This window comes from Halichoeres trimaculatus, unplaced genomic scaffold, assembly GCF_033239565.1.
Source record: "Halichoeres trimaculatus isolate MK-OKI-2021-1 unplaced genomic scaffold, fHalTri1.1 fHalTri1_scaffold_10, whole genome shotgun sequence".
NCBI lineage: Eukaryota > Metazoa > Chordata > Actinopteri > Labriformes > Labridae > Halichoeres > Halichoeres trimaculatus.
Window position 1 is genome coordinate 8,417,146 of NW_027437187.1, and position 27,396 is coordinate 8,444,541.

The window sequence follows — 27,396 nt, forward strand, 5'->3', positions numbered from 1 at the left end:
TAAATTCTTCAATATTTTGATCATTTAATTTTTTTTCTCAGCGCAGCTCAGCAAACACAAATTCCCTGCTGTACCTGAAACACTCAATGCCACAATTTTTAACCAACAGCTGCTGCTGCAGGAGAAGTTTGACTTATTTCAAAATCACTGCTTTCACGTTTGAGGTCACTTTAACCATTTCAGATCAGACTGTTGATTCAGGAAGTTCCTTAGAACCACAGGTTACACTGCAAAAACTGAGGAAGAGTTTGTCTTATTTATGATCCTTGACGTCATCGTAATTGAGAGCATGTGCTGAGAGGCATCTTGAGATTAAACAAAGGTTGAATGAATTTTTACTAACATCCAGTCGAATTTCAATATTACAGCAGGATGTTATGGCTACTATAAAAGATTTAAAAACCAGCATTTGTCAATTTTTGAGGAAAAAAAAAATCAAAATTCAGAGTTTATAAGCTGTTCATTTGAGCAATCAAACTCAAGATTTCCACATCTTTAAATTTGTGAGACCACTCAAAATTTCAGAGATTAAGTTGCAAATTTTTGAGAAAAAAATGTAAAAAAAAGATTTTTCCTTAATCATACATTCATAAGAAAAACTTTAACGTGTAGATTGTTAAAAAGCTGCACTTTGCCCGTTCGACTGCATCGACCTACTTGACCACCTGATCAAGTCTTACTTCCAACTCGGACTCAGCACTAAAGAAATACGACTGATGTTAGCCCAGAATCCGATGTTATAAGCATCCAGACCTTTGCCTTATGTTGAAGCTGTTCAGAAGAAAGCAACACACGGATCTGGAGAGGAGGTGACTGTGTTTCCCACAAGAAATTCACTGAACTCAGCAGCTCCATGGATATACATGGTTACATCTCCAGGCTATTCAGATGAGTGCTGTGGTTCAACAAGACACAGTTAGATGACTTTATAAATTTGTGAGTTTGTGAAATCCAAAATCTCTATTCAGATATTTTTTTATTTCTTTAATGGCTCCAAGTCGTACATTATGAGCCGCATCCACCTGTCAAGCCCAGAAAAATACTGAAAGACAAAAATGATGCCAGGATTGCTCATGTATGGTAGAAAATAATCTGCCAGTGGGGCAAGAATTTTTTTCAGTTTCTTAAAATAAATAAATCACGTACCCTTTTGGCAGATTACTAACTGTTTGTCTTTCAATATCTTGGGAGACATATTTTTCTGGACTCCTCAGGTTTTAAGTTATATTTTTTTTTGGGGGGGGGGGGGTTATGCCTTAGAAGACAGTGGCTAGAGCAGGGAACAAGGTAAGAGTTGGGGGTGACATGCGTGAAAGAGGCCACAGGCTGGATGATGATGGCCACTTGAAGGGCAAACCACATATGGAGTGCGACCTAGAAGGCTGGGCTCTGTGCACTCCAATGTGAAGAGTTTTACAGGTTTTGATTGGCTGGTTCATGCGTACAGGAGAGAAGTGGGTCTTATGGGAGGTGGGGTTTGAACAGGAGGAAGCCTTTTGTGGATAATCAAGCCTCTAGTTAGGATCTTATTGGTAAACATCAAGGAAATACTGACCTCAGAACAAGTTTATACTGCAAAAACTGAAATCCAAGTCAGTAAAAATTTGTCTCACTAGACTTAACATGAGCCACGCTCACCTGACAAGTACAAAATCAGTTTTACTTTAAGATTTGAAAAGACACAAATGACGCCTGAATTATTTAAAGTAGAAAAATAATCCTCCAATTTGGTGAAAAAATTCAAGTCTCTTTTTTTCTCTTTTAGGAAACTTGACAAAAGAAATAAACACATGCTCAGATTACAGTCTTTGCAGAATCTCTGTTACAGCCACCTCCTGTGTCAAGAGATTAGATGAAAGATTTTAGCTGAAAAAGTCTTGATAAGGTGTCACGCTAAGAATCCTGAACTACAAACATTTAACTGGTGTGTGTTTTTTTCAGGTGGGTCTGTTTGTCAGGTGAAACACCTGCTGAGCTGAGGCTTCTTCTAAACAGCTGAGCAGCAAATGAGCTGGAAAACAAGACAAGACAGAAAAGCTGCAGATCAACTCTTTTCACTGATTTCTCAAACTATACACTGACTCTAACACACTTTTCTGTCCAAAGTTAACTATATAACATAACCAGTTTCCTAAAAGTTAACATTTTACTTTAACTGCCAACAAATAAGAAATAAAAAGCAGGGCTTCAGATATTTTCCAAAGGACACTTTGACCAGCAGGTCACAAACAGGCTGTGAGGAGAGAGACAGAAACACTTCTTTTCATCCACTCCTCCCTCCTTTAACTCTCTGAGCTGTACAGGCTTATTCATCAGGCTTGTTTCCTCCTGGGCCACAGAAATCTCCAAACAGACTCGCTGTAGCTGTGAACAGAGCTCGAGCAGGTTGGACCCTCATCAGCGTCAAATCAATCACTGCAGACGTCTGTGTCGACGGTTCAGTGAGGTGTTGATCAGAGTTTGTTTGCGCTCCTTCTAAGCACTGACGTTAAACCTCCTCATGAGCTGATCCCTCTCCAATGCATGCAGCGGTGACAGAAACCAGCATCCATCCTTGGAGCACACCTTCCTGAAAACGTGACCTTCAGAGGGTTGAGTCCAGCGCGTCTCTGTCCTCGTCACACTTTGCTCCTCTTGGTGTGGCTCTCTGCTGGAGCAGTAGCAGCTCTCTTGTTGCGGTGGTGAGGGAAGGTTGGCATCAGCTCTGGCTCGCAGGCTGCAGAGAGAAACAGGGAGACAAGATTAATGACCAGTGTTGATGCACTGAAGGGGTTTGATTTCAGCTGATCTGGAGTCTTTTCACTCACGGAGAGGTTTCTCTTTGAAGTAGGAACTCTCCAAGCAGTCTTTGGCCGTAGCTCTGAAGAAGGAAGACAGATACCATCAGTCACTCATGGCTTCTTTTCAAGTGTATTTTACATTTTTGGCCCTATTTTAACTTTTTTATTTACATATTGATCAGGCGTGCTCAGATTCTGAGCTGATCTTACAGAAGAGGAACATCTCTTTATTCAACCAACCAGAAATCAGTCCTACTTTTGCGCTTAAGTTACCGGACCTATTGAAAAAATGCAACTTTTACTGTTCCCACTTTTGACCTGATTGGTTCACATGTGATTGAGTGAAGTCCTCTACATAGCCCATTTATTATCTAATATTTTTGATCTGAATCCAAAAGGGAACTTGAGGCAACAAATTAACAGAGAACTGCAAAAAAACTTAAGTCTTGATAGATGTTTTTGTCTAATTTTAAATTTAAAAATGTCTTATTACACTGGATATGAGCCACATTCACCAGACTCGTCCAGAAAAATGTCTTTTTTTCAAGCCACTTACAGACAAAAATGAGAGGTAAGTTGCTTGTAACAAGTAGGGGTGCACTGATCACAATTTTCTGGCTGATCCCCGATCTTTAAAAAGCCTGACCTGCCGATACCAATTTGGGCCGATACCACTTTTTATTATAATTTTTTTATAACTGACAGCACATACCTTCAATGTTCCAATCTTATTTTATTGAAAATCATTGAACAATACCTGTGAAACAATAAAATCTTTATGCTTTAGCTTAAACAACCAATAAAGTGTCCTGAGTTTTAGGTCACAGAGCAAAAAGCAACAATGGCTGGCTGTCAGACCTTCTTGGTGGTATATAAGATCAGTTTCATCTGTAAGGATGGGCCCATCACTGATCCCCCAAAATTAAGGAAATCAGCAACGATCAATCAACCAGCCAATCGCTTGGTGCAGATTTTGTAACAAGTATAAAACAATCTGCCAATGGATCAAGAAAAGTTTGCTCAAAAATTTGCTTGAAACAAGAATAATGTCTGTATATGAGTAACTCTCCTCCTCTTCCATTGGCAGATTTTTTAAAGCAATTCAGACCTCATTTTTGTCTTTAGAAAACTTAAGGAAGACATTTTTCTGGACTGGTCAGGTGAACGTGGCTCATATCAAGTCTAAAAAGACATTTTCTACTGAATATAAGACAAAAACACTTTATAAAACTTTGACTTTGCAGTGAGTTCAGAAAAAAAGGCAAGCTGCAAAAAAACAGAAGCATAAACAAAATGAATACTCAGTCATTTGTTGCTAAAATTGTATTGTAGCTTTTATTCCTTTTCAAAAAAAAAAAAGGAGGAGAGGGGGGATTTGTTCATCAGCGAGGTAAATATTAAAGCTTGATGATGATGATGAAACTATGATGATCATGATGAAATAGTCAATGTCTGGGGTTGTAATCGTAACATGTTAGAGTACGATGATCTTTAGTAACTTGGTACACAGATTTAAAACAGACAAATATTAGAATACTTAAAAGTTGGGGTCTTACAAAACATCTGAGTAGGGATGGGTACCTTTCACATTTGAAACGATACGGTACTGATGCCTGGCACCTGGCAATCGGTACCGGTACTCAACGGTACCAGTTTTCTGTACTTTTTTGTGTCTATGTGGTAAAAGATATCAATTTGTTTAATAATAAAATATATAATTTTTTTTACAACTTAACAAATTTATTCTTCAATATATAACCTTGAAATGCTGTGTTCATGTCCAGCATGGAAAATCACCTACTCTTCCACTCCATACAGTCACAAGAATACGTTTAGGTACCTAAACATGGTACCTTTTGAATCTACATGAATCGATACCCGGTACTTTTGTCATAACTCGGTCGGTACCTAAAAAAGTACCTAAATCGGTACCCATCCGTACATCTGAGTCAGATTTTTCCTGTCTGAGGACGGAGTGATGTCTTTTCTGTACTGAGCCTCTGTAACGAGTTGTTACTGTGTGTCCATAAGAAACTTTGGCCAGTGCACCTGAGACCAACCACTGATTACCACCAATCTATTTCATTCAAATATTGTTGCATTCTTAAAATAATGGCTTGAGTCGTGTTTCAAGTTTTTTTGTTTGTTTGTTTGTTTGTTTTTAGAAAACCCCAAAAACTGAGCATCATGTAGAAAACATGATATTTTTTTTACTCTTTTCCTCAACAAGGTTACGACCAGGGGCCACTGTTGGCATACTGATAAGAATGTCTGCCTGTCATGAAACATGAGAAGAAAATTGCTGGAGTTAGTCCAGCTTTATTTCAACCCTGAATACCACCATCATCATCATCATCATCATCATCATCATCGTCATCATCGTCATCATCATCATCATCATCATCATCATCATCATCATCATCATAGCTGTACTCTATCAGAATGTCATCTTACAGATTTTTGAAATCTAACAGTTTATCAGCGTGGGGATTAACCAGTTTGGTTGTATGATGAACGCTAAAACTCATCTGACCCTCCTCCTCTTTGCCCTCAGGGGCAGAATGAGTCAGAAGGTCTCAGACCCAGCGCTTGGTCAATATTAGGCACTGAGTATTAAATTTTGTTGAAGGTCTTTAATCAGATTTCATATGGAATAAAAAAAAAGTCTTGCAGACAGAAATCTATACTGCAAAGGCCATGTCCTCAAGGTGGCCTTGCACTCCCCAATTTTCTTTACTATTATTGGGCATCAAATATTAGGGTTCTGGTGTATTGGATGAAAGATCTGAATATTTCTGATGCACCCAGATGGCTAACCTTGGAGACTACATTCTGTAGACACACCTCCCTGCCAGCTCTATTGTGCTCTGAACTCCCATTGATCAAACCGCTTTCTTATTTTACTAATAACCCCATTGTGGCACAGTCAGTAAGAATCTGGAACCAGTTTTGCAAAGCATTTGCTCTGTATAATCTTTCTATCCTTGCCCCGATAGTCAAAAATCATATGTTTGCCCCATCTTTGTCAGACTGAGCCTTCAACATCTGGCTTAGTAATGGAATTTAATCTCTCCAGGATCTCTTTATAGACCGTACTTATGCATCTTTTGAGCAATTAAGAAGTACATTTGGTATCCCTCAATCTCATTTCTATAGATACTTACAATTGCGGAGCTTTGTTGCCTCAATGCGTTGATGGTTTTCCCCAATATTCTTCAGCACCCTTGTTATATTCAATTTTTACACTAAGAACAGACTTAAAACAGGTGATTGGTAAAGTTCATAACCTTCTCAATCATCATAATTCAGCAAATTTGATTGAACTTAAGAACAAGTGGGAAGGGGAATTGAACGAGCAGATCTCAGAAGAAACTTGGGCAAAGATTATACTAAGAATTTACACATCCTCCATCTGCCAAAGACATGTTTCTGTTCAAGTTAAAATTGTCCATAGACTCCATTGGTCAAAGGTCAGATTGTCTAAAATCAGGCCAGACCTAGACCCGACATGTGACAGGTGTAAAGAAGCCCCAGCAGGTTTACTCCACATGTTTTGGGCCTGTCCAAGATTACATCCATTTTGGAAATCCATCTTTGATGCTCTTTCCAAAATATTAGGAGTGCCAGTAGATCCATCCCCTCTCATTGCCTGATTTGGTGTCATGCCACGGGGTGTGCATCTAAATAACTCTAAGAATAATATGGTAGCCTTCTGTACTTTGATGGCAAGGTGCCTTATACTGTTCCAGTGGAAAGACCCTCTTCCTCCTAAATATTCTCACTGGATTCAAGAGATTATGAAATATGTCAAGTTTGAGAAGATAAGACACTCTCTTAAAGGGTCTGTTTTACGATTTTATGAAACCTGGAAGCCTTTCTTGATGTTTGTTGAGAAGTTAGGAGCAGAGAGCATAATCCCATAATTTATTATACTTCTTTCTGTGTTAGCCGGTGCTAGTGTAGGATGACTGATTACTATAGTACAGTACTTGTTCAGTGGGTGGGTTGATGGGTGGGCTTTTCTTTTTTCCTTCTCTTTTTTGATAGTCGGTATATATGGTTTTCTATGTATTTTTTCCCTGTTTGTTTTGTTATTGTAAAACTTTTCAATAAATAGACCTTGATTAAAAAAAAATTGTTGAAGGTTAAGCTACATTGTTGACATTTAATCAGTAGCTGTGGTTAATTGTGGCTACATTATTAAACAAAAAAAACTGGGACTTCCTCTGGAACTGGATGCCAGTTCCTGCAGCCAATCAAACTTGAAGAACTTCATGGCTCTAATGAAGGTTTTTCCCTCCAGCCTAAATTCTCGCCTAAGTCGTGCATCCCTTTGGATAAAAGCATCTGCTAAATGGAGTTGTAGAATCATAGAGCAACAACAAACATCTGCTCAGATCCAGGGGTACAGGAGGATGTAAATGAAATGAAAAGAAAATGGACTGCATGTCAGGAACTCCTATTTTATTTTCCTGCTCATGTCCCCTCAGGGGCTCAATACGTCTGTCTTTCATTCTCTTTGTTTAAAAACACCTAAAACACACATTTTTTTCTCATTTCTGGTTTGCCAAACTTTAAAAGAAAATTGTAGTGTAATAAACAAAGCAAATCTTTTCCGTTGTAAACAATTTGAGTAATTCAGTAAGAAACTCTGACTGATGGTTCAGTTTTTAAGAGTCACAGGGAACAATGACACCGTGTCAGAGGAGGACGATGGTCAACACAAGGAACCAGAATCAGCAGAAGCTCATATTTGATTTTCTAAACGTGAATTTTTATAATGAGTTGTAAAATAATGTGAATATGAAGTTGAAGTACTGCACACACTGCAAAAAACTGAAATCTTATCAATAGTGCTGTCAGGCGATTAAAAAAATTAATCTAATTAATTTCAGGATTTGTAATTAATTAATCTAATTAATCACATTCTAATCTCATATCTGCTTAAGGTCCCAAAATAAAGAATTTGAATTCCAGGACATTAAAATTACATTAAAAGACACTAAAAAACATTTAAAAATAAGGTGGGAATGTATACAGCACATTTTTAGGTACCCTGAGGCATAAGGAGAAAATGAAAAAAGTTTTATGGGTCTATCTTTACAAAATCTACACAGTCCTGCACCAAAGATAAGCTGATTTGATTTTTAGGACAGTTTCTGCTTTTGTCACATTTTTACTCAATGTTGACTCAATTTTCACTGCAATATAAACTTCTATACTTCTATGAGGTCAGGAAAACCAGGGCTAAGGGCTAAAAACTGTGAGGAACTATGTACAAAACACTTAATTCAAGTCTTGGATCAAAGAAAAGTGAAGTATTTTCAGTTTAACATGCTCTGAACACACAAACTGTTGCTGATTGGTGCAGAGCAGCCCCAAGCTGAAACATGACACCAGGAAGATGGAAGCAAATTTTCTAATAATTCTTTAGATTTAAATACACGACATTTATCGATCATTCAGGGCTTGTTTGATGCAGTAAAGAGTTTAGAATTATCTGTTTTTTACAGAATTGAGCTAGAGCAAACGGTTGATTTTCTGCAGATTTTCAAAAAGGACGTGTGAATAAACGCGATGTGGACGGCAGTCACAATCACTCTCACTTCCCTCCCTCCGGTTTAAAGCATGTTGCTGACGTCACGTGTGACACATTCAGGGACCGTCGGGAATTTGAAAATCTGACGAGAACTCCTCTTTTTCCAAGTAGGACACATGGTTTGTAAATGCCAGACATTTAAAAATAAGTGCGTCTTTGAGCGTCCCGCGGGTTTCGGATCCAGATTAATCTGCGTTACTTTTTATAACGCGTTAATTTGCGGTGTAATTAATTAATCTAATTAACCTGTTAAAATGACAGCCCTACTTATCAAGTGTTTCTGTCTTTTTTTTAAGTAAAAGTTGTCTTATTATACTCGATATGAGCCACTTTCAACTTATCAATCCAGAAAAATGTCTTGTTTGAAGTTATCAGAGTACAAAAATGAGGTTTGAATCGCTTGTAACCGGTAAAAAAAATCTGCCAATGGAACAAGAAAAAATTGCTTGAAAATTTTCTTGAGACTAGAACAATGTCTTTATACAAGTAACTTTTCTCTTGTTCCATTGGCAGATTTTTTTTTACTGGTTACGAGTAATTCAGACCTCATTTTTGTCTTTAAATGCACCGGCATTTTTCTGGACTGGTCAGGTTAATGTGGCTTATATTGAGTCTAAAAAGGAATTTTCTACTGAAAATAAGACAAAAACACTTGATAAGATTTCAGTTTTTGCAGTGCAGAGGAGCATGTTTCCCCTACAGTACTGGGGCAGACCCACAAGTTGTGCAGCTACAATCCCTCCTCTCTGTGACCCCCTGTGACCCCCTGTGACCCGTGGGTGTTTACCTGCGCTGTGGGTTGTACATGAAGAGCAGGTTGAGCAGTCTGTGTCCAGCGTCTGACAGCCAGGTGAACTTATTCTTCAGGTTGTTGTACGGCTGCTTCCTCAGACTGTACTGACCGATGAGGGGAAGCTGGGAGAAACCCTGATACACACACACACACACACACACACACACACACACACACACACACACACACACACACACATACACACACATACACACACAGATTCATGTGGTTACCCTTCACGCACACGTGGCTTCATGAATTCTGAAGAAGTGCTGACTCACCGGCCAGATGTTTTCATTGGGGGTTCCCAGCAGCTGGACGATCAGGTCCACCTGCTGGATCTCAGAGGTTCCTGGCAGCAGAGGTTTGTGAGCCAGCAGCTCTGCCAAGATGCAGCCCACAGCCCTGCAAAGGAAACATCACACGTCCAGTTTGTTCTGCTGACTATCCGTCTGGTTCTCCCTCTCCTCATGATGTGTCGAGTTCAGGTGATCAAACTTTTATTTTCCTTTCAAAACACACTCAGTCTTTGTTGAGGTCTGATTTCTTCAAACTGAATTCAATTTATTTGCATGGTTGGAAATTGTGTGTGCTCTCTCCTCACCACATGTCCAGAGCTGTAGTCTGGGTTTTGGTCCCTAGGAGGAGCTCTGGAGCTCTGTACCTGCAGACAGATAAGGCAGGAAGTGAGAGCTTCAGGTGAAGAAGTTTCCAGTGAGATTGCACCAGCAGAAGGTGAGTGAAACAGAGATCATCTGCAGGGTACAACACACTCACCCAGACACTCACCACAGTGTGACTACTCGAGGGGTCATGGGCTGCTGGGGGATGCCATAATTCCTGGCCAATCCAAAGTCAGCTGCGTGCAGATACAAGAGCAAGATCCAGAGTTATGAGGGAAACTTTGTTCACTGCAAGGCATGAAATGTGAAATACGTCATGTTTAGGTTCAAAGCAGCACAGCCGATCTAAATCATACAAGAGATGAACAAACATACATCCACGTCCACATCCATACGGAGAAGATGTCTTTTCTCACTACTGTAAAAACAGGAACTTTCTGTCTCATGATTACGTCACATTAATGATAAGTCACCTTCAACTGTCTCACAGAAACAATCTAATCGAAAAAATCTAAATTATATGAGAAATGCCCCACAATCCTAAAAGGCTTTCTCTTGATTCAATGTTTAGAGTTTCCTTATTTTTGGTAAGCAGCCAACTTTTAAATACAAAACCTTCATAATCAGGTAAATATCTCATTCATTTTTCACACCCACTTTATCAGGTACACCTTGCTAGTACCAAGTTGGACCCCCTTTTTCCTTCAGAACTGCTTTAATCCTTGGTGGCATAGATTCAACAAGGTACTGGGAACATTCCTCAGAGAGTTTGGTCCATATTGACATGATAGCATCACACAGTTGCTGCAGATTTGTCGGCTGAACATCCATGATGAGAATCTCCTGTTCCACCACATCCCAAAGGAGCTCTATTGGATTGAGATCTGGAGACTGTGGAGGACATTTGAGTACAGGGAACTCATTGTCATGTTGAAGAAACCAGTTTGAGATGATTCCAGCTTTATGACATGGAGCGTTATCCTGCTGGAAGTATCCATCAGAGGATGGGTACACTGTGCTCATAAAGGGATGGACATGGTCAGCAACAATACTCAGGTAGGCTGTGGACTTTAAACCATGCTCAGTTGGTACTAAGGGGCCCAAAGTGAGCCAAGAAAATATCTCCCACACCATTACACCACCAGCAGCAGCCTGAACCTTTGATACAAGGCGGGATGGATCCATGCTTTCATGTTGTTGAGGCCAAATTCAGACCCTACCATCTGAATGTGGAGCAGAAATCCAGACTCATCAGACCAGGCAACATTTTCCAATCTTCTATTGTCCAGTTTTGGTGTTGCTGTGTGAATTGTAGCCTCAGTTTCCTGTTTTTAGCTGACAGGAGGGTCACCCGGTGTGGTCTTCTGCTGCTGTAGCCCATCTGCCTCAAAGTTGGACGTGTTGTGTGTTCAGAGATGCTCTTCTGCAGACCTCGGTTGTAACCAGTGGTTATTTGAGTTACTGTTGTCTTTCTATCAGGTCCAACCAGTCTGTCCTTTCTCCTCTGACCTCTGGCATCAACAAGACATTTTGACCCACAGAACTGCCGCTCACTGGATATTTTCTCCTTTTGGGACCATTCTCTGTAAACCCTAGAGATGGTTGTGGGTTAAAATCCCAGTAGATCAGCAGTTCCTGAAATACTCAGACCAACAACCATGCCAGGTTCAAAGTCTCTTAAAGCACCTTTCCTCTCCTCTCTAGTACTCAGTTTGAACTTCAGCAGCTCATTTTCATCATGTCTTCGTCAATTAATGAAATGAGTTGCTGTCATGTGATTGGCTGATTAGATGTTTAAGTAAACAAGTTGAACAGGTGTACCAGATAAAGAGACTAGAGAGTGTATTTACAATAAGGTGAACAGTAGTGTGGGTCATTATTTTGATAAACAGTCTGATAGTGTCATTGTTACAGAGACTCGTAGAGGTCAAAGGTCAGTGTTGCAGAGTCTTGGATGTGTGTCAGTGCTGTGATAAAGTGATTACAGAGGCTTGGTTTTGGTAACAGTGATGACTCACCGATCTTTACGCAGCCTTTGTCTGTCATCAGCAGATTAGACACCTTCAGGTCCCTGGTAAGAAGATTGAAGAGGATAATGAAGCAATCTGAAGGCCCATCCCCCTCCGCCTGACGTTCATCAAACTGCTTCAGCTACACGCTTAACTCCCACTGAACATCTCTGCCTCAGCACATTTTAGTCCTGGCAGATCAAGTGAGGTTCACAGCCTCCCATCATTCAGTCACACACAGGAACTGTGGTCAAATACCTGACAGAATATCAGTTTGTACACTCATTCATTCATTCATTCATTCATTCAAGAGCAAAAGGATACTCAGCTCTCCCTCATCGCCAATAAGAGAAGATGCCCTTCAGATTTTAACCACATTTATTTTTTAAACACTATCTTAGGGGTTTGCTGTCTTAAAGTTGTCTTAAAGATATTTTTTGTGTAAGAGAAACTGATCAAAGACCCTCTTTACTCCCCTACATTTACAGATTACTTCAATGTTTATGTTTCATAAGTCTGTTTCCATTGAGTAATGACAGAGCCACTCCTCTTTCTGAACTCTGTAATCACCGCGTTAGCTTCATTAATAGCTTTAGTAACTCAGCACTCAATGCGACGGTAGCTTAAAGAACCAGATCAGTCCTCTTACTCAATCAAACTGCCCGGTTTAATGATGTGGAGAAGGAGGAGGAAGAAGAGGAGGAATAGAGGAGTGGAGAGATGAGCAGCTGGAAACAAACCAAAGATGGACTCTGTGATGCTGTACCTTCATTTAACACCCTCAGTAACACAAAACCTGAACACTGCTGTGTGAAGCTAGTGAACAGGTCAAAGACAAACTCCTCTGGACAAACTAAAGCTGTATACCTCCCACTGCTGGACCTTTTATTGGATTCAATCTCTAAGCTGTTTAATTCCATGGGCCACTGAGTCCATGTCTTTACAGCTCTGAGTTTTCTACTCATGTTCACTGACAAGCTCTCAGGCGTTAACCCAGGAGTGACGTTTGGGGTGACCCATATAAAATAATGTTAGGGAAAACACCTGTGAGCGAGGGCTGTGCATGGTTTAACCTGCAAAAGATCCATCACTAAGTTTACAGTCGAAACACAATAATCTACTTATTATTGTTACAATTATTAGCATAACAGTAATACTTTTAAATTATGTAATTTTGCAAGGAAGGGTGGTCAGCCTCCTCGTGGCCCAACTGTTGAAAAACATGTGCCTTGGTGCCCTCATGGTTGGCAAAACTCAATGAACTGCCCTCTTGAGTGGTTAAAATCACAGACTGTATAAAACATGGACAAAGCATCTGCGACGTCACCCGTCTGTTCCTCAAACCGTGAAATGAAGCCAATCTGTGGACGCAGCCACATTCGTTATGACACCAGCTTTTAGTTTTTCTTCGAGCAGCTTCAAGGCGCCCGGCGGTCACGTGATCTGAGCTGTGCCTCTGATTGGACAATCCGAATAACTTCCAAACCGCAGAGAGAAAAAAAATCACTCATTGTGCAGTGTGTGTCGATAGTGACCCAAGCCATTTTGTGAACCAGGCTGTAAATATGTTTTTTAATGCTGTAAAAGTCTGTTTTTATGGCTGGGTGTGTACGTGGTTTCTGGTCTTTCTGCAGCCAGCCTCAAGAGGATCCTCAATGAATAGCAACTTTTAGCACTTCTGCATAGGCTTCATTTTTACTGACCGGATGTTGCCCCTTGGTTAAAATATGATAAACTGCCCTCTTGGGTGACAAAAACATGTGTTATATGTACCTTTTTTTTTCTTCTCTTTGCCCCTGCCCTTATGAAGTCTGAGCACTTCCCTGCACCCAGGCGTTTTTTTTTGTTTTGAGGTTTTTTTTCTATCATCGTGCACCACAAAGTGATCCCAGTTTGTTGATATGCTGCTTTTTCAATGATAAAGCACACTTTTACAATCATTTTTTAATTGTTCCACGGACCCCAAGTCATGGTTTGCTGACCCCACTCTGAAAATCACTGATTTAATAAACGTCTGTTTTTAGAGCAGGACTGACATCTTTAAGCTTCCAAAGGCCTAAAAACTAACACAGAGTATATGCTGAAATCCTGAGGTTAAATTCAATACCTTTTTAAGACTTTTTAAAAAAACCTTTCAAATAATCTTAAGACCTTATTGCGACTTTAAGCTGCTGTTAGTAACCAATCTTTGATGATTGTAGTTTTCATTTTAACCTAAATTAGGTTAACTGAGAGGGAATAAAGCTTGAAAGAATAAATAAAACTAAAGGCTGGTTAATTGACATTCCCACAAAAATTAACAGTTATTTAAGGCCAACTTGCATAAAATACATACGGGTGGCTACTAAACTGCTGTACGAACTGAGTATGTTGTCACATTAGCCAATGGATATGTTGGGCTGCTAATGCTACGTATAGCCTGCGCCTCACAAAATTACAACTTTGCTTGTTGTCACATCTCAAACAACAGTGCTACGTAACTGTATTGATAAATACCTTATCTCATTGCGTTGTATCCAGTAATAAGGTGATTTTAACAAAGAAAATTTGTTCCAAAACAACTGAGATCAGGGGAAGCTGGGGAAAGCCTTCTTTCAATCGTAAGAATCCAAGATCCCAGGTCCTCAAAAGTCTGAGAAATTTTCTCAGGAGGCTTGAGAAACTCTTACAATCTAGAGTGAAATATTTTGAGACGCTAAAGCTTTTTCAAGATCCTCATGCTGGTCTGTGACGAGTGTGATGAGCAAAATGATCGTCCAATCACCAGCCGTGGTTATTTTTGAAGGTTCAGACCCTGAAAACATTTTCGAAACAGATGGACTATTTCCATGGCAGATATATGGAACTGTCTGTCTGGAGTGTCAGGTTAGTTTGTTCAGACGCAAGGAGGAAAATAACTATTCATGGATACTTTTGGAGTCAAATTGAATAACCATAAAATTTAATACCTCATAGCATTAGGATTAAGACTTTTTAACACTTTTTAAGGGCCTTAATTTTCCCACAATTGATTTATCAACTTTTAATACTTTTTAAGGCCCGGCGGACACCCTGTAACAGCTGATCTGATGGCTTCACAAAGCTCATCACTGACAGAAAAGCATGTTGTGTTTTCTAATCCCAACTTTTACAGAAATCCTCTGAAAACACAGAGGATTGAGCAGGAAACAGGGTGAGAGCCTGCAAGTCAGAGCCAAACCAGGGCTGATGCTTGAGGACTAACCTCATGGGGCACAGGACCTCACCACTAGACTGTGTCAGGACCCACAATCCTGTGTTAATTACATGTAAAGACCAAAGTAGATGAGCTTAAGTAAATAAATAAATAATAATAAAAAATATTTCAGATCTTTTAACGATTTTTGTTCTGAAAATGAGTCTAGTTGCTCATTCTGGAAATTTTCTCAAATTAAATGATGACATGACATGAATGCAGGCCAGTTTCAAGCTGAAACATTTTCTAACAAAGAAGCGAGCTGACTCAACACTTTGCTCAGACAATAAAAAACAATATGTTAAAACTTGATCCGTTTTTGATCTGGGTGGAAAGGGAAACTTGTGCAAACAGTTTACTTCATCTTTTGTGTAAATGTAAATAAGATCATTCTGAACTCACCTGTGAATGATGAAGTTATGGTGGAGATACTCCAAACCCCGAAGCAACTGAAGGACGATACACTTCACCTGAGAACAGGAAAGAAAGTTTAAATGTAAAACTGAAAGAAAACACTGCACTACCTTTATTTAATAGTTTAATAGTTTGCAATCATTAGAGGAATAATTAGTTAACATAAAGAGAATGATTAGAAAATCATCATGGAGCTGTAATGTAAAGTTCAACAAACAGATGGAAAAAGTTTTCAGACACATTTTACACAATCTCAAATATTAAGATAAAGTATTTGTTCTTTGTATTTTGGGGGCTTCAAAAGGTGCAGCTGCATTTGACAAACAAATACAAATAATCTTTTTTCTGTTCACTGTTAACAATAAACCTGACAAAACTAAATTCTTTGTTAATCATTTTCTTATAGAAACATCATATTTGATTTTTAATTGTAAACCTTAAGTTATATCATTTATGAAAAATAAATCTTAAATAAATCTGACTTTTTATTTTTGCAGCTGATGGAAAAACTCTATCACTCTTTCACTCAAATCCACGTATGGTTTACAAAAAGTGAAATAGTGGTTTAAATGGACTTTAATGAATTTGTAGAAGTAAACGAGTCTTGTACAACTGGAATTAACAAGAGTTAGCGGTGCTTCTTTCTCATCACTTCATTTCTATCTCACAGACCGCAACGTTAATGTTGTTATGTTGTGGTTATAATGCCGACTCATTCCACTAGATGGCGGTAATTCACCAAAACCTGTCATCTGCTTTGACAAACAGTGTTAGTGCCGTGCATTGTGGGAAACAGTATGCCAGGTAGACTGGTCCGTTGCATACTGTGAAATTTTCTTGGGTCAGGACATGCAGGGATTTTTGGCATACTGCAGATTGTGTAAGTTTTCACATACTGACTACTACATACTGGATTTCAGCCCAAATGGTAGGCACTGCTGGTGTAGTAGGCGGTTTGGAAAACAGCCCTCCAGTTTGGACCTGGTTGGAAAAGGGCACGTGCAGAAGGGAGTGTGTGGGTTTGGAGAATGGCTCAGTCCTTGTCAAAGTTCAATGAGCCGTCACAGACAGGGAGATGAGCTACAGCAGCTCTCATGGATCCCCAAACCCTGATCCTGCCTCAACCGTGCTGACAGTAAGTCCTCTACCTGCTGGAGACAGAGCTTGGTCCTCTGTGTCCCCTCACATCAGCAGGAGGAAGATAAAGCTGGAAACTGGACTCATCAGACCACAGAGTCTTCTTCTAGTCCCTGTCCAGTTCTTGTGCTTGGGCCCAACAACACCGGGCTTGTTGAAAGCCTGGTGGGACCATGTACAGACTGGGTGAGACTGGGGGGAACACTGGTCACCAGTTTGGTTTGACCTCTGCTGCTGAAGCTCCTGTGACGTCTCTCTGCAGTTTTCCCTGAACATGTGGATCAGGATGTGTTTGTCTTCCCAGCTGTTGGTTGGTCTGTGTTTCTGCAGAGTGGATCCAACTGCTGAAGGACTTCATCTGCACTTTCTGGTTGTCTGGAGGCAGCTGTAACCATCCTGGCTGAAAGTCTGTATCTTCAGGCGTGTTTCAGTAATAAAAAGCACGGCCTTCATTTGTAGATCATAGGTTCTAAGATAACCCAATACTCAAAATGTCTTAGGTATTTTTATGGAAACAATCGGTTTTCAGTTTTTTTTATAGTTTTTTTTAGGATTTGTTTAAGTGTTCAGGCTGTGTTTGTACGAAAAGAAATTGCACTTGAATATCCAAGAGTGATTCTTAGTATCTATCTAGTAGGATGTCCCAAACCTTTTTTCCACCACTGTATTTGATCATTAGGCATAGTTTGAAATGCGCTGTATAATTTCTAAAGCAAGACAAATTCCTCTCTCATGTGCATAAGAAAGACAGTGATGTTGTCTCTGTTCAACTCTGTTATAAGCAACAACAGACATTTGTATTTCAGTTTAGTAAATGTTTGTTTTTATGCTTTGCTGTTTTTATTTGCAGCCTGTGTGTTTGGGGTCAGTGTTAGGAGCTCCAATGGCTCGTGTGGTTGATGCAAATAGACAAAGACTTTTTCCTTTCATGGAAGAGGTGAAGCGAAGTGATTTTAAGCTTATTAACATCCTGTTCAGTCACACGGCACACTGAGTGGAACAAACACATGACGACATATTCACACATGTTTATAAAAACTGACACCTGGGGGGTATTCCACGAAGCTGGCTGAAGAAGGCTGGGCTATCGCCGGTAAGCGTGGCTTGAATAAGCTGCCACTTCAATCTTAGCTGCAACTCGTTCCACTAACGAGGCTCAGCTGATTTTCAGAGACGCTTATTCAAGCCAGGCTGATCCAAGCTGCGGCTAAGCGCGCGTCCGCGGTAGATAAAAAGCCCCGACGTGTCGATTGTCGAAATGACCAAATCATGTCAAAACCGAGAGCGGAGACGTTTCCCTCAGCGGAGAAAAATCTCCTCATGGAGTCGTATGATGGCTACAAGGTGAAAATCACATAAAAGGGTGACACGGTGGCAATAATTAAAGCCAGAGACGCTGCTGGTTCAAGAATATCATGCTTGTGTGTCAAATCAACACTAACTGTTTCTGCTGAGTTTGATGACCCTTTTTTCTTCTCACTCTGCAGCTCCTCACACTGCTGTGGCCCAGAGGAGATTGATCTTGATTAAATTAAAGCTGTTCATATATATAGGCCTATATACTTCATGGGATGATGTTTCATCAAACATTGACTAAAACAGCAGAAAAAGACATGTAGATGAGATGTCATTTTTTCATTAGAGATGATTCAGCTGTCAGATGAGATGTGTCAGTGATACAGTGCCCTATATTTAAATAAGGAGGAAGACACATAGTTATCTCACCATGTGGAATCACCTTTACATTATCATCATGATCAGAACGGACCGCCGGTAAAGGAGGGTATTTCTATGGAAAATTGTGGCTGTTGTCACCTTTTATATTATAAGACAATTTGTGCCTTTATTCTGTTATATGTTGACTGTACTTTGAGGGTGACAGAAGAAAGAAAATCAGATAATTTCAAATAGGTACCACTAGTGGGATCGAACCCACGCTGCAAGTAAAATATAAATCACCATGCATCTATGTCCTACCCTCTAACCTCTCAGCCACTGACTTTCCTACTTCGAACATTGACAGTCTAGTATCTCACTTCTTGACTCACGGTTATTCCAGTCTAGTATAACTGGGGCGGTTCACCTGTCAAAGGATAGCGCAGGTGGCCTAAAGCGAGCTCAGGGAGGACGGAAACCTCCCGTGGAGCTGAAGGACAAAAGCTCGCTTGATCTTGATTTTCAGTATGAATACGGACCGTGAAAGCGGAGCCTCACGATCCTTCTGACTTTTTGGGTTTTAAGCAGGTGTCAGAAAAGTTACCAAAAGGTCTCAGCTTATGTTTCTGAACAAGAACATCAAATATTACAGGTATAGATTCATTTAATGTGACACCTGCAGTTCACAAGGCGTCTTTTAGAAGCCGGTCTGACCTTCTCTGAGACGCAGCTAAGGTAAGCCTGACGTTTAGCCTGACCGGGACCAGGCTAGTCGCACTGGCTAATTTACCATGGTTACCAAGCCACGCTAGCCTTAAGCCTCGTTTGTGGAACCCAACTCTCGCTAAAGTTAGCGCGGCTAACCCAAATAAGCCAGGCTTTGAGCTAAGCCAGCTTCGTGGAATACCCCCCAGGTATCACTGAGGGAAAGGCTGGGTTGATAAGTTTGACTTTGACATACCTGAGCCTCAGAGAACGGGGTCTGCATGTTCTCCAGCAGACTGGCCAAGTCCTGTTCACAGTAACTCATCACCAGGAACAGACTGAGCACAGAAACCAACAAGAAAACATACCATCAAGTGTTAGAGGAGGTTTCTGTTATTTTAAACCTGGGATCTATTTGTTGCTATATTTAGACCTAAATGACTGAATGAATCTGAGGTGAACCTTCTTATTGAGGTCAGCCTCCCTTAAATCAGTTACACTGCTATCTTTAGAAGCAACACATCCCAGTGACAACAACAACAACTCAGCCTTGGAAAGCACAGGAGCTTCTGCTTTCCTCTTGCCCTTCTTAGTTTCATTACAAAATTTCAAAATTTAGCAAATTTTAAAATTTTGGCAAATTTTAAAATTTCATAGTTATTTTAAATTTTTGCATTTTGAAACTTCTGCAAATGTTTTTAATTTCAAATTGTTTGGTTTTCTTTTTATTCATTTTTTTTACATTTCTTTTTTATTTTCATAAATGTATTAAATTTTATTTTCTAATGGAATTTTTTTATTTATTTTTTTTATCTTTTATTTTTTTGCAAATGTATAAAACAATAAAAAACTCAGACGTCACATGTTTGTTCATAAATTCCATAACCTCCACATATAGATCAGTATTTAGTAGATTTTAACTATGTTTAAAATGTTATACACTTCGTAGTCTTTGTTGTGAAGACAGTAGATTTTGTGGCTCCTGAATGACCTAAATCCAGGTGAGCTGAGGCAAAATGGCTCCATTGAAAGTCAAGGTAGCTGACCCCTGGTCTACAAAGTTAAACTAAAATGATAAGTGTGTGTTGACTGTTCACTACCTCTAAACATAATTTTGTGTGTGTGTGTGTGTGTGTGTGTGTGTGTGTGTGTGTGTGTGTGTGTGTGTGTCTTCTACCTCTGCAGCTGGCTGCCAACAACCACTTCTTTGAGCTCCACTATGTTGGGGTGTCTGAGCCTCAGCAGCAGGTTGATCTCTCTGAGGCTGCTGATGGGGATCCCTGATGTGGAAAGTTAAATAACAGATGGTACAGGAGAACATTTGTCAAAACAAGGCAGCAGTGTAAAAGAAGCTCAAAATTAACTCAACAAAACGTGCACATTAACACTTTCTCTTCCAAAAGTGACAGACAGCCGTTCCATTGTCACTGAATGTTGACAGACAGGACCATTAACTATGATTTCTGTTTTGGTCTGCGCCATCTACGAGCTTCAATTTTGTCTCCATTCAGCTGAATTGGGAATGTGATGACCTAAAGAGGGGGCATTCAGATTTCACATATTCAGACATAAAGTAACAATGCTGGATGTTCAGACTAAACACATGCAGATTTTCAAATCTCATTTACATTATAGGAGAGTCCCCATTGGCTGTCCCAGAAGTCACTAAAACACATACACATACTCATCAGCAAAATAAATTGAAAAACCAAACACCCAAGGTGTATTGCTCTATGCAGAGTGAAAATAACGGTTCAGTGTTCACCACGTAGTGTTGCATCACTACCTTTGAAAGACATATGAAAGCAAACACCACCCCCTCTTTAAAGGTCCCATATTATGCAAAAATCACTTTATTAAGTCTATAAGTGAAATTTGTGGGTCTTTGGCTTTCCTCCCAGCCCACAAAATGTGATATTTAATGACAAAACCTGTACTTAGTAGTGCTTGTGAATGTAAAATCCTGACCTAAAATGAGCTGTTTGGATTTTGGGGATTTGCCGACGTCAGCGATTCTCTTTTTTGACCAATCAGGAGCAAGTCTGACCTGATTGGTCCACCAGAGCAGATACCCCTGAAACCCCTCCCCGCTGCTGCTCCAGCAGCCATCACTGCCATCACTGCTTTGTTTTTGGCAGTAAACAGCCACATAGTTCCATGCACAAGCTTCCCATCTCTGAAGTAGACAAGACTAAGTGTCTAGAGTTCATTTATGAAGGAAATGTGCCAGCTACACTCAGTAAAACTGTGCATGTGTGTGCTAGTCACTTCACTGCCAACTGCTTTTCCAACTTTGGACAGAACAACAGAGGGCTAGCGAATAGACTGGTCCTGAATCCAGGCCCATTACCAACCATCCACCAACAAACCTCGGACCCTGGAAATGTGAGTATTTTAAATGCTGTGTGCTGTGGAGCAGATGTAAGAGCTTTTCCTCAGTGTCTCCCCTGTCTCTGTGTTAGCTTAAGGATGCTAACTTTAGCTGCGGTTAGCCTGTTGTTTTATCCTGTAATGTTACAGTAAATGAGCTTCGCTGTTTTCTAAACATTGTGCACTCGGAGCTCGTGGCGCTGCTCTCAGTGACCCTGAAGAGCGGGGCAGTATCAGCGGTGGCTCATTTACATATTAAGGCCACGCCCACTAAATCAGAGCGTTCTGAACAGAGGGGCTATGAGAGCCTGGAAACAATACTGCTGTGCTTGATTTATTGGCTTTTTGGACCAGAACATGTTACTACCATTTCATGAAGACATCAATGATCCATATTAAACTGCAGAAAAGGAGCAGAATATGGGGTATTTAATCTTTTAGCATAAAAGCTCTTTAACATTTGCAGAGAAACACATAAAAACTGATGTAAACTGATCAATTAACTTTGCTCTCAAACTATTGAACCATGAAAGAGTCTGATTTTAAATTCAGGAGAAAAAAATGCATGCTAGGTTGATTCCTCTAGTATTGTCATAAAAAGGATATTAAATAATCAACACCAGTAGCATGTTCTTACCGTCCTTCTCTTTGTCCATTCGAACTTTCTTTAAAGCAACAATCTCATCTGATTTGGTGTCTCGAGCTCGATCTTTGGAGACAGAAAACAGTTTCCAGTGAGTCGTTAAAATGACCTCTTTTTAATTTCATGTGAGGCCAGTGTGTAGTCTGCCACATGAATTACTCACATACGATTCCATAAGTCCCTTCTCCTATACGATTGAGTTTCTCAAACTCTCTGACGCTCCTGCAGCTCCCAAACTGAAAAGAAAAAAGGTTACTGCATTTAGACTAAACACAGTTTAAAGAATAAAAGAGACACAAAAAAGAAAGATCAGTAACAATAATCAAAAGAGAAACTTTAAACTCCAAGGCGAATTTACCATCAGTAAAAAATAAAAATAACCTAAACCAAAACAATCCTGAGGTGTTTCTTAATCCTGAAAAGATAAGCTGAAGGTAAAGAGGACAAAGTGAGGATTCACCAACAATGATATATGGTTTAATGGTGTAATAGATTCATTGGTTAAATGGATAACAGGGTGTTTTTCCTGCAGACGTATGCGTTGGTGGAATCCAGTAATGAGATTAGCTGGTAATGGAGACAATGACTAACATTACCTCATAACAAAGGTGTGTCTCTAACTCATTACTTTCTACAGTGTTACCTGGTGAGCTCCTGTGACAAACGCAATCTAAGAAATCTCTGAAGGCTCCTTTTGAGACGCAGCTCATAAACCTTTTTACTGCTAAACACTACAGAAGTACACACATCTGATCCTAGTATCTGGTACCAGTCCCATACAGACCCAGAGAGTGAGATGGGATACTGTGACAGACGGCCGAGCCAGGGGATGGGGAAAAAAATGATGTATCAAAGTATCATGACTTTTTGTTTGATGATTTTAAATTGTGATTTTTATTTCAAAAACTTTTTTTAAATTCAAATTTAAATCCTTCATTTTACACTTTGTTTATAAGCTGTGTTGGAAAAAAAGTCGAGATGTCAGATCCTCATGGGGGGGGGGATATGGCTCTGGGACAGTCTGTTGACATCATTACCATCAACATCATCAATCAACTTCTTCATTTGGTCTGGAGTTAAAATAATGAACTAAAAATTGGAAACATCAAAGAATCACAATTTAAATCAACTCGGCACCCCAAAAATCATAAAGGATCAATCAGAAGAAAAGCATATCGTCCCAGCCCTGGCCGAGCCTTAGGACAGATCTATTCAATTTGTACAAGTATCACGTCATCAACACCTGTAGGTCTGTGCATTTGTGCTAATAGAGCTCAAACATCATGAAGGAAGAAAACTACCGTAGCTCAGCGGGTTTTTTACTTGTTTCAACAACAACTCTAGCAGTTACTTCAAATATGCACAAGTTTGATTCCTCACTGATCCACTGCTGAGGTTTACAGTTAAACTGGGATTTCTGTTAGTGCTGGAGATTTACTAACCACACATTTTACACATTTATAATCCCAGAAAATAATAAAAAGCCAGCTAATTTCTATTTGGTTTACAGTTACCAAGTCATAGCTTCCAGTCACATCTTCATATAATAGAACAGAGAGTGTTCAATAACACATGTGATGAAACAGGATAAAACCATTTGCAAATACCATAAACTCACATTTTATTCACAATAGAGCATTGACAACTTACTAGGTGTGAGAAATTTTGTGAACGATTTGTACATTTTGAATTTGATGGCAAAAACACCTCCCAAAAAAATGGGACAAGAACAACAAAGACTTGAAAAGTAGCAGGTTCTGATAGTAAAGAGCTGGAGGAGCATTTTGAAACCCAATAAGTTAATTGGCAATATCTCAGCCAGATGATTAGGTATAAAAAAGAAGAAAAGATAAGGAGAGGTCCACCAGTCTGTAAAAAGATGGGTTGAAGAATTGTTAAACAGTTTTACCAAAAGATTCCAACAATCTGAAAAATCTTTGTGCAAGGGACAAGGATAATAACCAGTAATGGATGGGCATGATCTTCAGGCCTTCAGGCAGCACTGTGGTCTGTCACAGTTCTGTGGTCAGACGAATCAAAATGTACAATTTTTGGTGAAAACTGAGCACAGTGTCCTCTGAACTAAAGAGGAGAGGGAACATCAGACCTGTTAGCAGCTCACAGTTCAAAGACCTGGGTCTCTGATGGTCTAGGGTTGCATTAATGCCTGCAGCATGGGCAGCTCACACATCTGGAATGTCTCTATCAACACTCAAAGATACGCACAAGTTTTAGAGCAACATGTAATGGGCGCAAATTTCACCAAGTCAATGCCCAACCACAACACCAAAGCGAGGCTAGGTGCTGAACTTATCATGCAGAAAAGTAGGGATGCACGATACCGGTCCTGGTATCGGTGTATCGGTGCCCCTCAAAGCTGGATCGTACCGGTGGGAAAAGAGCCGATCCATAGTGCCGATCCAGGCAAACAGCTCCATGCCGTCTTTCACTGGCGCTCTTGGCTACTTGATTTAAAATGTTACCTTTGGTGCACTTTTTTGCTGCAATACCAGTCTACAGGGTATAAAAGTTTACATTTGAATAGAATTTCTGTACATTCGGAGGCGTTGTTTTTACCAAAATAGTGCTAAACTTTTAAATATTCTATAGTTTAAATAAATATTTACTTCAGTTTTTCCATCTACTCATTTTATGCCTTTTACCCAAAACATTAACAGTCTTATCCCACAGTAGGGCATGCAGGTTATTACTTAACACATCGGATCAATATCGGTAAAGCCCAGTCATCGGTATCAGAACAAGACAAGTTGGATCGATGCATCCCTACTAGTGCTGCACGATTTGGGGAAAAGGTGCGATTTGCGATTAGGTGGACAATATTACGATTGCGATTGTGCTTGCGATTTAATAAAAAAAGTTGTGTCATGATGAGTCTACAGACTTGCTTGGTTATCATGGAAATCTGACTTGCATGTGCTGACATTGCAATTGCGATAATCGTGCAGCCCTAATCCCTAGATACCATGCCATTACATATTGCACTCAGGTTGTTACAATGCTATTTAATAAATGGCTTGAAATTTAGAATGTTTTTTTTTATGTTTTACTTTGTTGCCTACTGTATCAGTATGGATCGGATATCGGCACAATTAAATCTTAATACATCGAATCGGATCGGAATGTAAAAAAGTGTATCGGCCCATCTCTACAGAAAAATATCGGACAGTACTCTGTGTTCTCAAGACCTCATTATGCTCTCTGTCTAAAACAGTTGGACGGAAATTGGGAAAAGGGCGTTTGGTACTCTGCATCCACAGCTTGGAATCAGTTACAGAACAACTTAAAGCTCACAGAGCTGGTGTCCTTACATGTTTTTAAGTCTGAAATTAAAGATATGGAGGCTGATTCTATAAGATGTCAGTTTTTTAGCTTGATCGCTTGAACAGTTGATTCCCAGAACGTGGTTTTAATCCACTGTCTTGTGTTTTGTTGGCTGTGCTTTGTTCCTTTTTGTGTTTCCTGTCTGTAACTTTGTGCTTTTGCTGCTGCCTGTCTTGGCCAGGTCTCCATTGAAAGGGAGGTTTTTAATCTCAGTGGGATCAACCTGGTTAATTAAAGGTTAAATAAATAAATACGTAAATAACTGACCTACCTGCAGTCCAGACCTTTTATCAATCTTTTCATCATTTGGAACATCGTAAAACCAGAACCCTGCAAAGACGACTCAGGACTGCTGAGCAGAATCTCACATATCAGACAAGAATGGGAAAACAATCCCCTCAAATCTCCAGAAACTGGTTCCCTCTGCCCCCAGACCTTAACAGACTGCTGTTAAAAGAAGAGGGGATGCTACACTGTGGGGAGACATGACCCTGCCCTAACTTTATTGAGATTTTTTTACTGCAATCAAATTCAAAATGACCTCATTCTTCTTTTCTTAAAATGGTGCAATGTTGAAGTTTGAACATCCATGATGTCCATGGCTATCAAGCATGAAATGAGAGTTCATGAAATAGCAAGCGATTGTATTCTTTTTTTATTAACATTTTACACAAATCCACAACTTTTTGGTAATTGAAGTTGTAATACCGGAATCAGAGCAGTATCGATCCATACCGAAGCACAGACGTGTTGGTATCGGGACTTAAAGATCGGTTTTTTACTTGACACTACTGTTAGCATGATAAATCCCTTGATTTCTGATTGTTCGCTGTGATTTTTCTTGCTTTTCCTCATGACACGCATAAGAAATGAACAGTTGTCAAATATATCAATTGTAATATTAACTTGTTTGAACAGAGTGATGGTGTCTGCTCCAGCAGCATCCTGCTACCGTTTGTCGGGCTCCCCCTCACTGGGCTGGAGATTTGTCTTACCCGATCGCTCTGAGGCACTGTGAAGGTTTTATTGTTCTTGATGGACTTCAGTTTTATAGGTTCCGGTTCTTCCTCTGCTGTGGTGTCCATCCTCTCTCTTGTTTTGAACACAGACTGAAGAAACTTAATCCAAAGCAGCTCTATCCCCGCACTCCTACGGTCGCCGCCATGATGTTTTGATCCGGGCCCGGCCCACCAGCAGGTCAACTAAAAACTATCCCGGAGTTTGAAAAGGCAGGGACCCCGTGTGTCGGGACTGTGTTACTGCAGCTGGGTGGTGGTCCTGAAGTCAACTATGAGTCTTTCTAAGAAAACAAAATAATACTTTTGTGAAATGAGTGATATGCCAGATTTATATCAATCAAACAGTTTTTTTCTTATTTATACAGCACATTTCAAAATAAATACTGTTCAGAGGGTTTGAAAACAATACATTGAATATATAAAAGTAGAAAACATATAAAAATATAATGTGATGTTTATTAAAACAGTTTGAAAACTAAAGCTAAATTATTGAAAAGCAGAAAGATAAAAGAAATGATTAAGTCAAAAGTTTAGGATACATAAAAGCATTAAAAATACCAAGATGCTAAAAGAGAGATCAAAATAGAAAGAAGATGTAGGACTTTAAAAATTTTGCGTAGGACTTTAAAAATCCTGCATAAAGCCTGATGTCGTTAGTTTAAGTTTAAGATGATTAATTTTTACAGCTCCTCTTCGATTATCTGCCAGTGTGTTCCATAGCCTTGAAAGCAGTGTTACTAAAAGTTTTTATTGTGCTCTGAGGAACAGCTAGAAAATAAAAATAAAAAAAAATAAATAAATAAAAAATAAAAATAAAAGGGGGGCGGGGGGGGTGGGGGGGGGGGGGGGGGGGTTACTGATTAAAAAGCATGCATTACTCCGCCACACTCTGCCTCATGGATTAAAAGTCTATTGCATACTGATTATAGTCCTCTGCTCCTCTTACCTGCTCCCCTCTTCACAGAGGGCTTGGTGTGTTTGGTCACTTCCCACTGTCACCAGTTTATTTCCCACAATGAAGGGAGTGCACTGGGGCTGTCTTTCTCTGATAGCTTCAGCTATAGTCACCGTGGCCGGGGAGGCGTAGAGGTC

General features: G+C 39.8%; 1 protein-coding gene across 1 annotated transcript; it reads right to left on the bottom strand.

The window, feature by feature from the left end:
- Window positions 1-1,349: 1,349 nt before the first annotated feature.
- Window positions 1,350-26,460, bottom strand: cdk10 (cyclin dependent kinase 10). Its single transcript, XM_074677132.1, has 13 exons — window positions 26,281-26,460; window positions 22,107-22,179; window positions 21,938-22,009; window positions 20,108-20,210; window positions 19,187-19,268; window positions 15,421-15,488; window positions 11,814-11,866; window positions 9,962-10,031; window positions 9,777-9,836; window positions 9,454-9,577; window positions 9,167-9,306; window positions 2,808-2,860; window positions 1,350-2,716 (listed from the first exon to the last, which is right to left on the bottom strand). The coding sequence occupies exons 1-13, from the start codon at window positions 26,368-26,370 to the stop codon at window positions 2,619-2,621; spliced, it is 1,086 nt and encodes a 361-aa protein (XP_074533233.1). The 5' UTR covers window positions 26,371-26,460; the 3' UTR covers window positions 1,350-2,618.
- Window positions 26,461-27,396: the final 936 nt, after the last annotated feature.

What these genes read in the sequence shown, in the direction of transcription:
- cdk10 (XM_074677132.1), bottom strand. Translation starts at nt 26,370, where the DNA reads ATGGACACCACAGCAGAGGAAGAACCGGAACCTATAAAACTGAAGTCC. An exon ending in AATGGACAAAGAGAAGGACG is followed by an intron (nt 20,211 to 21,937) that starts GTAAGAACATGC and finishes TTTCCACATCAG; the next exon opens with GGATCCCCATCAGCAGCCTC. An exon ending in GTTGGCAGCCAGCTGCAGAG is followed by an intron (nt 19,269 to 20,107) that starts GTAGAAGACACA and finishes TTCTGTGCTCAG; the next exon opens with TCTGTTCCTGGTGATGAGTT.